This window comes from Hordeum vulgare, chromosome 3H (genome assembly GCF_904849725.1).
Source record: "Hordeum vulgare subsp. vulgare chromosome 3H, MorexV3_pseudomolecules_assembly, whole genome shotgun sequence".
In the NCBI taxonomy this organism is placed as follows: domain Eukaryota; kingdom Viridiplantae; phylum Streptophyta; class Magnoliopsida; order Poales; family Poaceae; genus Hordeum; species Hordeum vulgare.
The window spans coordinates 599736678-599749914 of record NC_058520.1 but is presented as its reverse complement, the minus strand read 5'-3'; the positions used below and the strand labels follow the sequence as shown (position 1 = coordinate 599749914).

The following is a 13237-nucleotide window of genomic DNA, read 5'->3' as shown; positions in this document are numbered from 1 at the left end:
CGTAGTGGCTGGTGCAACTCCTCTCCTTCTAGGAGATCTAGGTTCAATCCTTGGTTCTAGCACTTTTTCTCCATCCTTTCTCTCTTTTTGTTTCTTTTTTTTCTTCTTTTTTCAGTTCTTCTATGTTTTTTTTCTCTTTTGACATAAACTTTGCACAAATATTAATTATGGATTTAAGAAATGCCAAACTTATAGACAAAAAGTTTCTATATATACAAATAATGTACAGTGCGTAGGGATCATTAATAATATTTTTTTATTTTGAAAATATTGATCATGTATTTAAAAAACTTTAAATGTACATAGAAAAATGTTTTCGATGTATAAGAAAAACGTATACAAAAATATACAATGTGTATAGTAGACATAAAGAATATAACTTTTCAAAAATGTTAATCGTGTATTTGGATAATGTCAAACATGTATATAAAAAATGTTCATGATGCATACAAAATATGTTGACTGTGTATAAAAAAAGTAGACATCAAAACTAAATATGTTTTTAAAATGTTAACCATGAAATTGAAAATATTAAACGTGTATATATAAAATGTTTTTGATGTCACCTGCAAAAAAATGTTTCTAACGTATAAAAAACTGAACAATGAAGCTTATACAAACTTTACGTAAACCAATGGCTTAGCTTTTATTTTTCATATTGTTTTAAACTGTTTTTTTGATGATTTCTTTTAAATATATCGATGTTGATATGCAATCTTAAACATTTGGCATGCATGTACTTACAAATTTATTGTTTTCGATGGAGCTGTCTAATATGTTTGCAACCAAATTAAGACTTTACTTTGATTACAAATGCATACACTTAAATCAGCAAGACAAAAATAATGCTTTTATGCATATGCTATCATTAATTAATAAAACATACTTTGCTATTTTCATCGGCATCACCGAGGAGGAGAGAGACCATGCAACTTGAAACATCAAGTAAGATCATATACATGCTTACTTATTATATGTTCATTAATAATATAAGTTCACATGACATAAATGTAAATTGTTTGGAATACCTGTACGCAATATTCTTTCATGCTTTGATTTCTTGATTTGTTAATTAAATATGCATCGATTTGACGTATACTCCCTCTGTAACTAAGCATACTGAACGTACTGAATTTTCTCTCAGAGAGAGAGGGAGGGGACCTTAAAATGTGATGTCATTTGGAACTAAAAGACAATAGACCTATTAAGGTCTTGAGTCGTGGTTATTGTGTTAAGAGTACGTGTTATTTTCTCTCCCGTTGCAACGCACGGACTCTTTTGCTAGTATTAATAAAGCACCTATTGCTTCTGTGGTACGTCATTAAAATTGCCTCCAAATTTATCTAATATTATCCACCAATGCCATCTATGAATTATAAAAAACTGTTTTGCAGGGAATCCTCGCATGGGCCGGCCAAAACATAGGGACCAGCTATACTACGCTCTGCTCACTGAAAAATAAACAGTACGCCCATTTGGGCCAGCCCATGGGCGGGGGCCTGTTTTTTTAGTTTTTTAATTATTATTTATCTGTTCCTTTTTATTTTGTCTAATTCAAATAAATCAAAAAAAACTTTCGCAATTCAAAAAATTATATTTACATAAATGTTTGATAAAACATAAAATGTTTGTGAATTCAAAAATTGTTCGGGATTTTTGTAAAAATGTTTGCATATTAAAAAAATCGTAATTTTGGAGAACACATTCGTGAATCAAAAAAGTCCATCATTTTGAGAAATTTCTTTAATGCAACACAAAAAAATGTTCGATAATTCAAAAAATGAATTATTCGCCAATGCACAAGAAAATACTTGAAAATAATTCGTAATATGAAATATTGTTTGGAATTTTTAAAAAATGTTTTTAAATAGTAAAAAATGTTCTTGATTTTAAAAATGTCCCAAATTTATAAAAATGTTCACGAACGATTGAATGTATGCATTTAAACAGTAATGGTTCTAAGTCTTTCTGATTATATATCTGAGTGAATTTTGAAGAATTAATTGTCGGGGTGGATCGGAATATTATAGTATATTTTAAAAAGGGTTTCTTGAAATTCAGAATAATTTCTTGAGTTACCAAGTTTTTTTATAACCATGATATTTTTTTAAAAATATGAAGATTGTTTCAACTTGTGAATTGTGAATAAAATTGAAAGAAGAAATGTTTTCTTGCATTTGTGAACAAATTTTCAAAATCATGCGATGATATATGAACATAATGTGGTCATTGTCATTGAACATGGTGGGTTTTTTTTCTTTCGTTGCAAGGCACGGACCCTTTTGCTAATCACTAAACAAAACAACTAACACACACCAGTATCAATTAAGCAGAAACAGAGCTATGCCTTGTAAAAAAAACACAGAGCTATGCACCACCGACCGATGTGAACCATCCCCTTTCCACTGTGAAACTTCAAGACTTGGCAGTTGACACGACCCCATGACACTGTGTTTACTGCTGAATTTCTCCAGAAATGTTGCTGTCATGTCACCCCTCATCAATGTGGACGGACCAAGCTATACTTTTCATTTTCTTCAGCGATCACGCGTCTGCATTTCCCTGGGTGATAAACAAGTGCAGCAACAACTACTACACGATGGCGCCATGGCGAGCCCGATGCGTGGCTGACCCGTCGAGGTCGAGAATTGCGGTGCAAGGGTGTGGACAAGAAGCAACGCGAAAAGAGCACTCGTAGTGGACATGGATGATGCGTCGTGTGCATTCGGCTCCATTTTTCCTCCCTCGCCGGCCACCACCTACTCTCTCCCGAGCCCCCAAAATCCTAACAAACAAACAATTCCAAGAGTCAGTGAGAAACCGTCTGCCACTGCGAAGACTCCACGGCAAGCAAGGAGTACGCTGCTAGAAATTCAAGGTCCATGATCGTCTAGTGCTCGATCGCTTCCCTCCCGGCGAGCCGGTCAATGGAGCCGGCGAGGTTCTTCCGGTGCGTGCCGGGCCATGGGCGGTTGGAGGAGGAAGACGATGAGGAGCAGAGCAGCGGCGGGTGCTTCTTGGACGTGTACGTGCACGGCGCGCGCGGCATCCACAACATCTGCATCTACGCGGACCAGGACGTGTACGCGCGCTTCTCCCTCACGTCCAGCCCGGGCCACGCGCCGGCGCTCTCCACGCGCGTGGCCAAAGGAGGGGGCGCCAGCCCGCGCTTCGACGAGCGCCTCCCGCCGCTGCGCGTCCGGCGGGGCAGGCTCGGCACCGACGCGCTCAAGTGCGAGGTGTGGATGCGCAGCTGCGCGGAGAGCGTCCTCGAGCACCAGCTCCTCGGGTTCGCGCTCGTGCCGCTCGCCGATGTCGCGGCCGCCGACGGCGCGCGGATGCCGCGGCGGGAGTTCTCTCTGTCGTCCACGGATCTCACCCACTTGCCCGCCGGCACGGTGAGCCTCTCCCTCGCCCTCCGCTCAGGCCACGGCGATGCGTGCAGCGTGGGGCCGTCGGAGTGCGTCGTGGCGGAGCCGTCGATCACGTCGGAGGTGGTCATCCTCCAGCCGCAGGCGCCTCCGGTGGACTACTTGGGGATCGAGTTCCCAGACCTCAACACGGCGAGAGAGAACGAGGACATGGCCGTGCAGTACCTGCCGTTCTTGCACCTCGGGATGGCCCCGGCGGACGCCATGGAGACGGGCACGAGCCCGCGCGGCGAGAATTCGATGCCGGTGTCCTCCGACGGAAGCAAGAACGCCTCGACGACCACCACGACCAGCGACGACAGGGCGATCGACGTCTCCTCCTCGCCGGCGACAAAGAAGCCGCATCACGGCGCCCACGAAGTAACCGTGTCGACGCCGATGTGCCGCGCCTCAGTGGACGCGCCGATGTCCAACGGAGCGGCGGCGGAGGGCAAGGAGAAGGGTGGCGTTTTCAAGTCTCCCATGGCCACGTGCGACATCGTCGACATAGAGGCGGAGCAGAGCGCGATGCAGCGACAGATCATGGAGATGTACGTGAAGAGCATGCAGCAGTTCACCGAGTCGCTGGGCGCGATGAAGCTGCCGATGGAGCTCGACGGCGACGGCGGCGCCGGGGTGGTCGTCAAGCCGGAGGCGGAGGCGGGGAAAGACGGGGCGAGGGTGTTCTACGGAAGCAGAGCTTTCTTCTGAAGAAGTCTGCAATTATTCAGAGTGTTGTGAAGAGACCTACCAGGATTATTCAGAGTGAGGAAAATCTGATCTCTTCTTGCAGAGGTGCTGATCGATCAGAGCGTGGTCTGATGGTCACTGGGTTTTGATTGTTCATCATCGTTGTTGATTTGATTCGTTCGTGCAATTGCCAATTAGTACAGTATATCTCAAGCTAAGATTGACATGTGGAGGGGAATGAAATTTTGTGTGTGTCCTGCGAATGCAGAGCTTTCTTTCTTCTGTAGAGACTACAATTTATTCAGGGTGCTCTGTATAAAATCTGCCGTTATTCAGAGTGAGGAAAATCTGATCTCTGCCTGCAAAGGTTTTGATTGTTAATCATCGTTGCTGCACGCAGTTACAAACTCCTACAGTATACTCCCTCTGTCCTTAATTGCTTGTCGCAGAAATGAATTACAGCAGATGTATCAAATTAAAATATGATTAGATACATTAATTTTTCGACAAGTATTTTCGGACAGAGGGAGTATGTGATATGCGCATCTTCAAAGCGAACCCTCGAACGGTCGCATTAGTCTCTGTTGATTGGTTCGAACGCGTCTCCCTCCATAAATTTGAAGCAAAGTGGGAAGGAAATATTTACGGGAGTCCGGACGACAGTCATACAAGACATCGGCATCCCAGACCCACTCGAATCCCCCTCCTGGTCTCCTTTTCTTTCACTTTCGTCGACATTCCGCTTGTATTGCATATGCACCCTCCTCCTCTGACACCGTTGTTGTTTTTCAGGCATTATCGAACGCCTGCAACCACCACCCACAAGCTTGCCCCCTCCCCCTCAATCGACGGGACATCGACAACCCAGATCCACTCGAATCCCCCTCCTGGTCTCCTTTTCTTCCACTTTCGACGATGTTCCCATTGTATTGCATATGCACCCTCCTCCTTCGACACCGTTGTTGTTTTTCAGGCATTATCGGACGCCTGCAACCATCACCCACAAGATTGCCCCCCTCCTCCTCAGTCGACGGGACATCGACACCCCAGACCCACTCGAATCCCCCTCCTGGTCTCCTTTTCTTCCACCTTCGTCTATGTTCCCCTTGCATTGCATATGCACCCTCCTCCTCCGATACCGTTGTTGTTTTTAGGCATTATCGGACGCGTGCAACCACCACCCACAAGCTTCCCCCCTCCCCCTCAGTTGACGACGTCCATGGCGGTCACCACACCTGAGAGGTGTTCGGTCAAATGACATTGAGTTTGTTCCTGAAATTCATGTTGTTTTCTAAGAGTAGGAAGAATGGCGGGATACTGGAGCATGGAGAACGAGGTGTTGTGTGATGCGTGGTTAGCCGTATCCGCGACTTTTGTAGGCAAGAGCAGAAGGGGGCTCTTCTGGCAGCGCATGCATGATTCGCTTCACGCGTGGGCGCATATTGCACCATACGACATGAACATAATCCCTGAACGCAATGTGAAGTCGTCAGCGTATCAATGATACACCATCTAGATCACCGTCGACAAGTTTTGTGTCGCAGTTGACATGCTGGAGGCAAGGTGGCAATTTCGCGCTGCAGCCAAGGAAATCGTAAGTTTTGCTTCTTGTTGTTCAACTTGTTGATTGATTCATTCATTCATTCACTCAATATCTCTCTACGCGTTGTGTAGTCTATACGTGCTGCCGTGATGTACACCACGATAGAGGGCAGACCATTTATGCATATACTAGGTTGGATGAAGCTCAAGGGACGGTATGTGTGGGATGACATGATTCATTCATGAAAACTTGTTAAAGATCTGGTTGAATTTGAATTATTTCTTGTTAAATTCAAATTATTGTTGAATTTGAACTATTTCTTATTTGAATACTATATGCATGATTTGTGTTATTTTTTATCCGAACTTTAATAAAGCCCATAATGTTTGATAAATTTCGTCTGATCAATTGAAATGCCGTTTAAAATGTATGCGGATAGCTTTTTTTTAAATGTATGCGAATATCATTAGATGTCCGACTTTCGCATCCGTGTCCTTACTCCTTAGACTGTTCCCCTATGTTGATGAATGGATGCGGTGTCCAGTTTACGGATCAAATGCCATACGGCTACGAGTAACATGTGGAGTGTAATTGAGTTTCATGTGGGCATCAGCCAGCCAGGCAAGATTGCTTGGTCAGACCTCGTCTGAACCACCTTGAGGAGCGAGTGTGAACACTTTGCTGAAAAGATGTAGATCACTGGTCACTTGAAGAACATTAGGATAGATCATTGTGAAACTAGTTATATCATTGCACAAAATAGTTGGCTTGTGTGTGTACTCAAGCATGCTGCTTTTCTCGCCAAATTCTTGCTCCCATCCTATGGACGGCCCCCCGGCCCCCACCCACCCAACCCATAGGTAGCATTGTTTCAGAAGCAAAGAAACCCCTTGGTTTAGCTTGATTCTTGAGCGATGGGTTATTGCGCTGGATTAGGTTATGGACGGCCCTTGGGATTCCACGCATGGAACAGACGCTTCCACGTACGCACGCACGCGTGGAACCGAGCCAACCGCGAATCGTCGATGTCGACGTACGTCCGTGCATGAACGCGACTGACACCTGCTGTGTTTTTACCACTTCTCCTCGCAAGAAATGGCAACGTAGCAGCTCTTGTGCATGGCGTTTTTCCTCTCTTATCTTTGCAACTTCCTTCCATGGGTTTTCCACGCTCGTGCTGTTGAGATTGCGAAACGCCGATATGATGGTAGTGCTTAAAGTTTATCAAAAACAGTCCCGCCGTTCCCGCGCAAACATGAACCGGCAGACTGAAGCTGACTCTACCCGGGAAAAAAAGACTCAAGCTGACTCGAGGGTAGGCAGAAGAGAACAGCCTAATTCGTTGGAAGATTTGGTGCAAGGCAGCATTGGATAGAGCCATAGAGGGGCTGGCTCTAGCTCTAAGCTCTTGCACACATAGACTGCAGTACCTCACTCACACTGACTTGATTTTTGTTGTAAAGTACAGACAGCAGCAGCACGTACGGCGTGTCCACTGTCAAGCCAGTGACGCGGGTGGCCTGACTTGTGGGCCCTGAAATCCTGTCGAGTGACTTGAACCGAGCAATTTGGGTTCCCCGGCGATGATTACACAAATAAGAGGAAAAAAAAACATGTGGTGCTCTGAAAAAATTGACAATTACCTCTACCCTTAGAAGTGCGTCGCTAGAATAACAAAAGTTTATTTCACTTTTGAGTGGCTCAACTTATTTCTAGGAATCGAGTCCATGAACTCGTTCGTATTCAAAACACACACGCGCACACACACACACAGGAAGGCATGCTCTCCACACATTTTGTTTTCTTTCTGAGGATATTTTGTGTGTGTGTGTGTGTGTTTTCTTTGAGAAGATCTGCTCTCTACACAACCTAACCAGGCCTTGTGACCCGGCCCGCTTCCGTTGCAAGGCGCTCCACTCCACGGGCCTTTCATTCGAACAAACTACTGGGCCGCACGGCACCTAGGTCAGCCGCGCGGGAGTTTCAAACCACACCTGTTCCTCTCAGTGTTTTTTTTTTTGGTGACAGCTCGAGAAGTACAGGTGCAGTAGTACAACAGTACTGCAGGACATGAGATAGAACGTACTACGGCCAGCTCGATCCAGGTCTTGGAGACGTTTGATGAAAGGGGTTCACCATGTGCTCAGTTCGCAGATGCATGCACGCTACAAGATGAGAACACAGTGACACAAAACGCATCATACTACCATATTAAAAATTAAAAATCACCATTGCCCTCACTGACACCAAGTGATAGATTAGTTCCGTGGTACACCAGATGTCGACATTTGCGTGCCCGGAGAGGGACCCTGCTGGATAGTTTATGTAAGTGCACTATTTTGTGTGTGTGGACCGTGGAGCAATGGAGGCAAATCATCTTTATTTATATTTATGTACATAAGAATCATACATGGACAAGGTCCGTACTGTTTCATCACAATGCCACTGTTTTGTGCCAAGCTCTACGTTTATTTTCTACTAGCCCTGTTCCTAAATTTTAACTGCCAAAACATCTTACAATTTTATAGAGAAGTAAGTCGGGCTCTCGCGTTTGCGTCGCTCCCGCACGGCGACTCGGGCGGACCGCAACCCTAGCCACCGCCGAGCTCCGAGCTGCTCCCTCCTTTCCTCCCGTCGCCGCCGCGGGACGTCGCCGGGCAAAGCCCGGGGGCAGATGGCAGTGACGGGGTCTCTCCTTTCTCTCCCACGGCTTGGGGTGGGGAGCCCCCCCCCCCCCCCCCCCGGCGTGTGGAGGTTGGTCGGGTCCTGCGGCGCAACGGCCGACCCTGCATCGCGGCGGCGACAGGCGGCTCTGTGGCCGGTCGGATCTCGGATCGGCGACGACGACATGGAGGGTCTGGTGGATGGATCGAATGTACGTGTGGTCTGTCCCCCGATTAGATCTGATCTGGCCGGTGTGGCCTATTCCATGCGCGACGGCGGTGCTCGTTGGAGGTTCCTCAAGCGAATCCGGGTGAAAACCTTACTCTTAACTTGTTGCCAAGGTGGGCGATGGCATCCTTTTCTGCGTCGTCCCCTTCTTGAAGGCATCGTCGTGGAGAAGCTCTAGACCCCTATCCGCCACCTCCGGGGGAAAACCTAGATCGGCCGATCAGATGATGGCGGCGCTCTTGTGCTGTATCCCTCTTGGGGGCTTCATTCTTGAAGGTATGCATAGGCTCGAGGGACTACTGGACGGCATCTGCGCTGGAGCGGCGTTCTATCTGACGCATCAACAACGTGGAGTCTTAGCTGCGTGGCGCGGCAGGGCCTCGGCGACGGATGTGTGATGATGGACGTGCGTAGGGAGGAGGTGTTGTGTGGCGCCGTGGTGGCGTCGAAAGCAGGCCTGGCAAGGTCGATGCATCAGTATCTGCTTTGAAGATGGGTCAATAATGGAAGACGACAACAACCACCTATGTGTGAGTCGGTCCGGTTTGTGCCCCAAACCTGGTATGTGGCTTGGTTGGGGCTCCGGATTTGGATGGTAGGCTTAGGTGTGAGGTTGGGTATTTGGCTCATACTTTCTGCTTCCCTTCATCAATGGATAGGAGTAGCGATATATGTTGTTAAGATGGTGGTTAATTTCAGACATATTGATATATTATTTTATAAGGTTTGTGTAAATAATTAATAAAGTGGTTGCATGCATCTTCGAGATGCAGAGGCCGGGGGTCATCCTCCATGTTAATTTCAGACATATCGATATATTATTTTATATATATCGATTTTACTAGTTATCCTTAGTGCGCAGCTGCATACAGGGATACATTTTTTTTAGAAAAAGAGGCTTTGCCCCGGCCTGTGCATCAATATATGCATACAGCTACATATCGGGATACATAGAAATGTATATACATACATTCATAATTACTAGATATGGAACACGCAGCACTGTACGTACCATGCAGCATGCATATCAACACTACTATTTATCTTAGGTATATGTCCTATATCTATGGTATGCATGCATTTTGAGTCATGGTGGTTAAACAAGACAATATACACCATTATTCTGCTACATATAATCTACTGGTGATGTAGACGTAGTCCCGCCTTCTGCGTCAGGGCATTCTCCAGTTCTTCACAAAATGCGGGACACTCTTTGCTCATCGTCCGTTGGGTTCTCTGTTTCAATAGAAAAAATAGGGTGGCATTGTAAGTTCATTGATATAAAATTGCTGTTCTGGCGTATGCAGCCAGGATTTTAATGCACATGTGTGCCCTCTTTTAGTCATTCACATATAATTTTGCCACATTCATAGTGTTACTGCTCAGTTTGTCAAATAAATTGGATAATGCATACATATTTGCATGAATATTATTTTCTTTGGATAGGGAAATCTGCATAAAGATTCAAATGAATAGTTATCTGGAGATGCATTTCCCACCTGTATTTATACTCTTTGTGGGGTCGGGGGAAAGGATAGGAGAAGAGTCCATGCATTCTACTGTGTGCAAGTATATGTCATTGTCTTAACAAAAAGGATGTTCTTGTGTAAAACCCTAGCCCTAATTCGTTCGATGTTCTACCCACCTATTAGATAGACCATACAAACCTATTACCGCTACTACGATTTCATCATTGCTTCATGTAAAAGGGTTAACCCAAAAATGCTATATGTGGTAGGTAGACAAGAGTATATATGCTAGTCAAACTTTCTCTATACTTTCCATGTGGAACTGATTCCATCACACAGCTGTCCTTCACTAATGAAGCTAAGCTGAAATTCGACCGTGCCTATTTGTTGCGCTTATATTTTTGTAGTGAACTTTGTTGGCAAACATGTCTTATGCTTAATGGAATCACTTGGCCACTCAATCATGTCGCCATCTCGTGAGTTTTTGGTCTCATCATGGCATATATCTTTCTTGTGCCTTGACGTAAGTCCAGATGTAACAACCAGATCCACATCCCACCCCTTTAAGTTGGGGCTGGAAAGGATGTGAGACAAAATCCAAGGCGAACGAAGATCTATGTGGGTGTAGCCACCTTGCAGCCACGCCCTAAAATACCTAGATCACGGTTTTCTTCCCAGTTTTCGCCAATTAACTAGGCAATTCTTGTTTTTGCTTAATTAGTCGTAATGTTTTGCCCCTGTTTGAAAAAATAGTATACCTATATATAGACAAGTAGAAATTGGCCCGGATGATATGGGAGGAAGCAAGAACTTCATCCACCCAAGTGCTTTGTTTTCCATGTACAAAAATAAAAAAATGACCAAACCAGAGGGGTCTCGGTCGTCCTCTTTGCCAAGGGTGTAAGGACTGATCACCACTGATCACCCAAGTGCATTTAGATCACTAGAGTAGTGATCTAAATGCTCTTATATTTGTTTGCAGAGGGAGTATATAAATCCTCCGACGCCCGGAAGATGGAACTCGGTCAACCTAGAGTGACTAGGGTTTTGTGAAATCTGTACACTATATAGCTATAGGGCCATTTTAGAAGTAGGAGAGACCCTTGTGGTCCGTTTGACACTAATAGTGCATTGCACAGATTCGTTTCATTGGCTTCATCCTTGCATATTCCGCCCGAGGTAAAAAAAAAATGTACTATTCTCTGTTCGTTGTACTATGTTACCATTTTTAACTCTCGATACTATGCTACCATTTTCTGTGATGCTACCATTCTTAACTCAATGGGTGGCCTTTAATCTCCACCACTGATCTGAGTTAACAACCATAACCTATTATGGGCGCAGTAAGTTAACTAGCTTACAATGCCCATAGGGTTTTTACCTTTATATGGATTCAATCCAAATAGTTTTAATTCTATGCTAGATAACTCAGTGTGGGGCATGGCAAAAGATCCTATATAGTGCCTATAGAGCCAAAATAAATGTCCCCGAATTCATGTACTCTTTAGATTTTGATAAATCCCTATCCTTTTATCCGGACCCACCACAGTCAACATCACTGAAAAAGAAGTGATTTGCTGAGTTTTAGCTCGTCAAGTACTATATACTACTACTTGTTAAGATCAAATCATCCGCGGTAAGCAAGCGGTCTAAAAAAGAATCTAAAAAAGATCAAATCACAAGCATCTATGACATGAAAACAACCGGAGCTAAAGGCAGATGCATCTGTTGATGTGTACCTGAAGATGGAGGCTATAGAACGTCCTGTTCTGGAAAGCAGAAGTGGACGAGCTGATGAGGCGGAGGCCTTCGTTCTCCAGCACTTTGATGCACTTGGACATGGGCAGAGCTCCGGCCATGGTGCTCACCAAGCTAACCTGGACCATGATCTCCCTTTCGTCGAGGCAGGTGGCGGACACGATCGGGACCGTGTTCTCCTTCATGGTCAATACGCCTGGCTTGCAGCTGGCCCGCGTAAGCTCCTCCTTCTTCTTCTCCAGTCCGTCCACCTGCTTCTGCAGCTCCGGGATGTACTTGAGCACCCGCGACACCGTGATCGGAATGCTCAGCTTCTTCTGCAACACCGGATAAATCGAGCAGGTGTTGAGGACGGAACGACTCACGTGTAGCTCGGAGGAAGGTCGATGAGTTAGTTTGACTGAGAAATTTAATTACGTACGGTGTGATCGGAGTCGGGGAGGAGGGAGCGGAGGTCGGAGTAGAGCTCGTTGAGCTGCTTGCGGCGGTCGCGCTCGTACGCGTTGTGGCTGATCTTGCGGTGGGAGCCCGAGCCATCGCCGCCCCCGGGGGAGCCGTAGCCGCCGGAGGAGGTGCCGTTGTTGGCAGCCGGCGCCAGCGAGACGTCGTGGTCGAGTCCCGGCCACTGCGATGGGTGGAGGCCGCCGGCGACGGAGAAGATGTCTGCGTCCAGGGACGACATACTGCTCGCGAACGGGTCGTCGAACATCTGGGTCTGGTGCCCCATTGCTCGCAGCAGGTAGATTCTCTGGTCGATCGAGTTCGTGTGGAGAATTGGGGATGATGGTGGATGAGAGAGAGAGGGAGACAACCTAGCTTAATTAGCAACCTAACCACCGCGCTATCTAGTCTAGTCTTCTAGCTGCTAATGAATGACATTATTCTTGGTAATACGCTAGATGAAGAGGAAGTAGTAGCCTAGTGGTAGGGGAAGACCCTCTCCGAGCTAATGGAATTTTATTTGTGATGAACACTTAAAAGCATTAACTACTTCTCATGGCAGGGTTTGATGTATGGAGTCAGCTGCTTGAGCCAGTTCCAGAGTGGCAACCTCCCATTTATATAGGGCCAGGGATGAGGGGACGTCTGTGTCACATACGACTTTCTAGATAACGAATTTTACCTATAGCTAACTAACATGGATGCCTAAGTCTAGTAATCTAAACTTTGAGAGTGAAGTGAAGGGTTTTACCTTATGCCGCTCTTCCAAATCCATGTGGAAAAACTCTTAATAATGTGAAGAAAACTAAAATCAACTAAACAATTTCGCATAAAAAATCAGCTAATCATTTCATGGACATACGTATATGTATTTGTCATGTATAAATGAATTTTGTTATAAACAATATTGTGACTGGCTAGCACCAATATTGAGTGTATTCTATAAGTTATTTTAACAGGTCACACGCGAACTGAGTGGATCTTAGATGGTTAGGTTCTTTGTGGTAAAATAAGCCCATCAGGGTTCACATCCT

General features: G+C 45.6%; 2 protein-coding genes across 2 annotated transcripts; one reads left to right on the top strand and one right to left on the bottom strand.

Moving 5' to 3' along the window:
* The first annotated feature begins 2298 nt into the window (after nucleotides 1-2298).
* LOC123440974 lies at nucleotides 2299-4447 on the top strand. Its single transcript, XM_045117511.1, has one exon. It carries the CDS (start codon nucleotides 2928-2930, stop codon nucleotides 4119-4121), a length of 1194 nt encoding a protein of 397 aa, XP_044973446.1. The 5' UTR covers nucleotides 2299-2927; the 3' UTR covers nucleotides 4122-4447.
* A 5001-nt stretch (nucleotides 4448-9448) lies between these two features.
* LOC123445544 (protein IRON-RELATED TRANSCRIPTION FACTOR 2-like) lies at nucleotides 9449-12796 on the bottom strand. Its single transcript, XM_045122540.1, has 3 exons — nucleotides 12184-12796; nucleotides 11744-12079; nucleotides 9449-9771 (listed from the first exon to the last, which is right to left on the bottom strand). The coding sequence occupies exons 1-3, from the start codon at nucleotides 12487-12489 to the stop codon at nucleotides 9673-9675; spliced, it is 741 nt and encodes a 246-aa protein (XP_044978475.1). The 5' UTR covers nucleotides 12490-12796; the 3' UTR covers nucleotides 9449-9672.
* Between the last annotated feature and the right edge of the window lie 441 nt (nucleotides 12797-13237).

Coding starts and splice junctions, on each gene's coding strand:
- LOC123440974 (XM_045117511.1), top strand. CDS start 2,928: ATGGAGCCGGCGAGGTTCTTCCGGTGCGTGCCGGGCCATGGGCGGTTG.
- LOC123445544 (XM_045122540.1), bottom strand. CDS start 12,489: ATGGGGCACCAGACCCAGATGTTCGACGACCCGTTCGCGAGCAGTATG. Junction 12,080..12,183: donor TCCCCGACTCCGATCACACC/GTACGTAATTAA, acceptor CCGGTGTTGCAG/AAGAAGCTGAGCATTCCGAT. Junction 9,772..11,743: donor TCTATAGCCTCCATCTTCAG/GTACACATCAAC, acceptor CTATTGAAACAG/AGAACCCAACGGACGATGAG.